Source organism: Calidris pugnax, unplaced genomic scaffold, assembly GCF_001431845.1.
Source record: "Calidris pugnax isolate Ruff unplaced genomic scaffold, ASM143184v1 scaffold564, whole genome shotgun sequence".
In the NCBI taxonomy this organism is placed as follows: Eukaryota; Metazoa; Chordata; class Aves; order Charadriiformes; family Scolopacidae; genus Calidris; species Calidris pugnax.
In genome coordinates this window covers 40076-40833 of record NW_015091351.1, presented here as the reverse complement: position 1 = coordinate 40833, position 758 = coordinate 40076, and the positions used below count along the sequence as shown (strand labels likewise).

The window sequence follows — 758 nt, the reverse complement described above, 5'->3', positions numbered from 1 at the left end:
CCGGGGCAGCGCCCCCACCCCCGGGGACCCCCCTTTATACTGCTCTGTCCTGTGCACCCCCAGAGCTCTGGAGATGCACTTGTGCAAGAGCCTCGTGTGAGAGCCATCCTCGTGCAAGGGTCTTGTGAGAGCTTCCTTCGTGCAAGGACCTTGTGCGAGAGCCTCGTGCAAGAGCCAACGCTGTGCAAGAGCCTTGTGGGAAGGCCCCTGTGCACGACTCTCATGCAAGAGCTACTCTTGTGCAAGAGCCTTGACCAGAGCTGTCCTCGTGCAAGGGCCTCACGCGAGAGCTGCCCTTGTGGGAGAGCCTTGTGAGGGAGCCACCTGTGTACAAGAGCCTTGTGTGGATCTCGTGCACAAATCTCATGCGAGAGCCACCATCGTGCAAGAGCTGACCCTGTACAAGAGCCTCATGCAAGGACCTTGTGCCCAAAACGTGTGCAAGAGCCACCCTCGTGCAAGAGCCATCCTCTTGCGAGAGCCACTTGTGTACAGGAGCCTTGTGCGAAAACTTTGTGCCTGAGCCTTGTGCAGGAGCCACCCTTGTGCAAGAGCCTTGTGCGAGGGCCTGCCACAAGAGCCTTCGGGGTGAGCCACCCTCGTGCAAGAGCCCCCCCCACCCCCCATGTGCCTCCCCCAACCCTTCACCCCACTCCGCTCTTGTTTCTGAGCTGGCGGGGGGGGGGACACAGAGCTTGCACGAGGGGCCTGTCCCTTGCACGACGGCCCTTACACAAGGGGGGAGCCAGACGCCGCTG

General features: G+C 61.5%; 1 protein-coding gene across 1 annotated transcript in view; it reads left to right on the top strand.

The window, feature by feature from the left end:
• The window catches only part of PPP5D1 (PPP5 tetratricopeptide repeat domain containing 1), a 36825-nt gene that overhangs the window by 27672 nt on the left and 8395 nt on the right, over window positions 1–758 (top strand). The window contains exon 3 of the mRNA XM_014961115.1: window positions 64–124. Within this exon, the coding sequence (XP_014816601.1) occupies window positions 64–124 (61 nt within the window). The remainder of the gene's footprint in view (window positions 1–63; window positions 125–758) is intronic.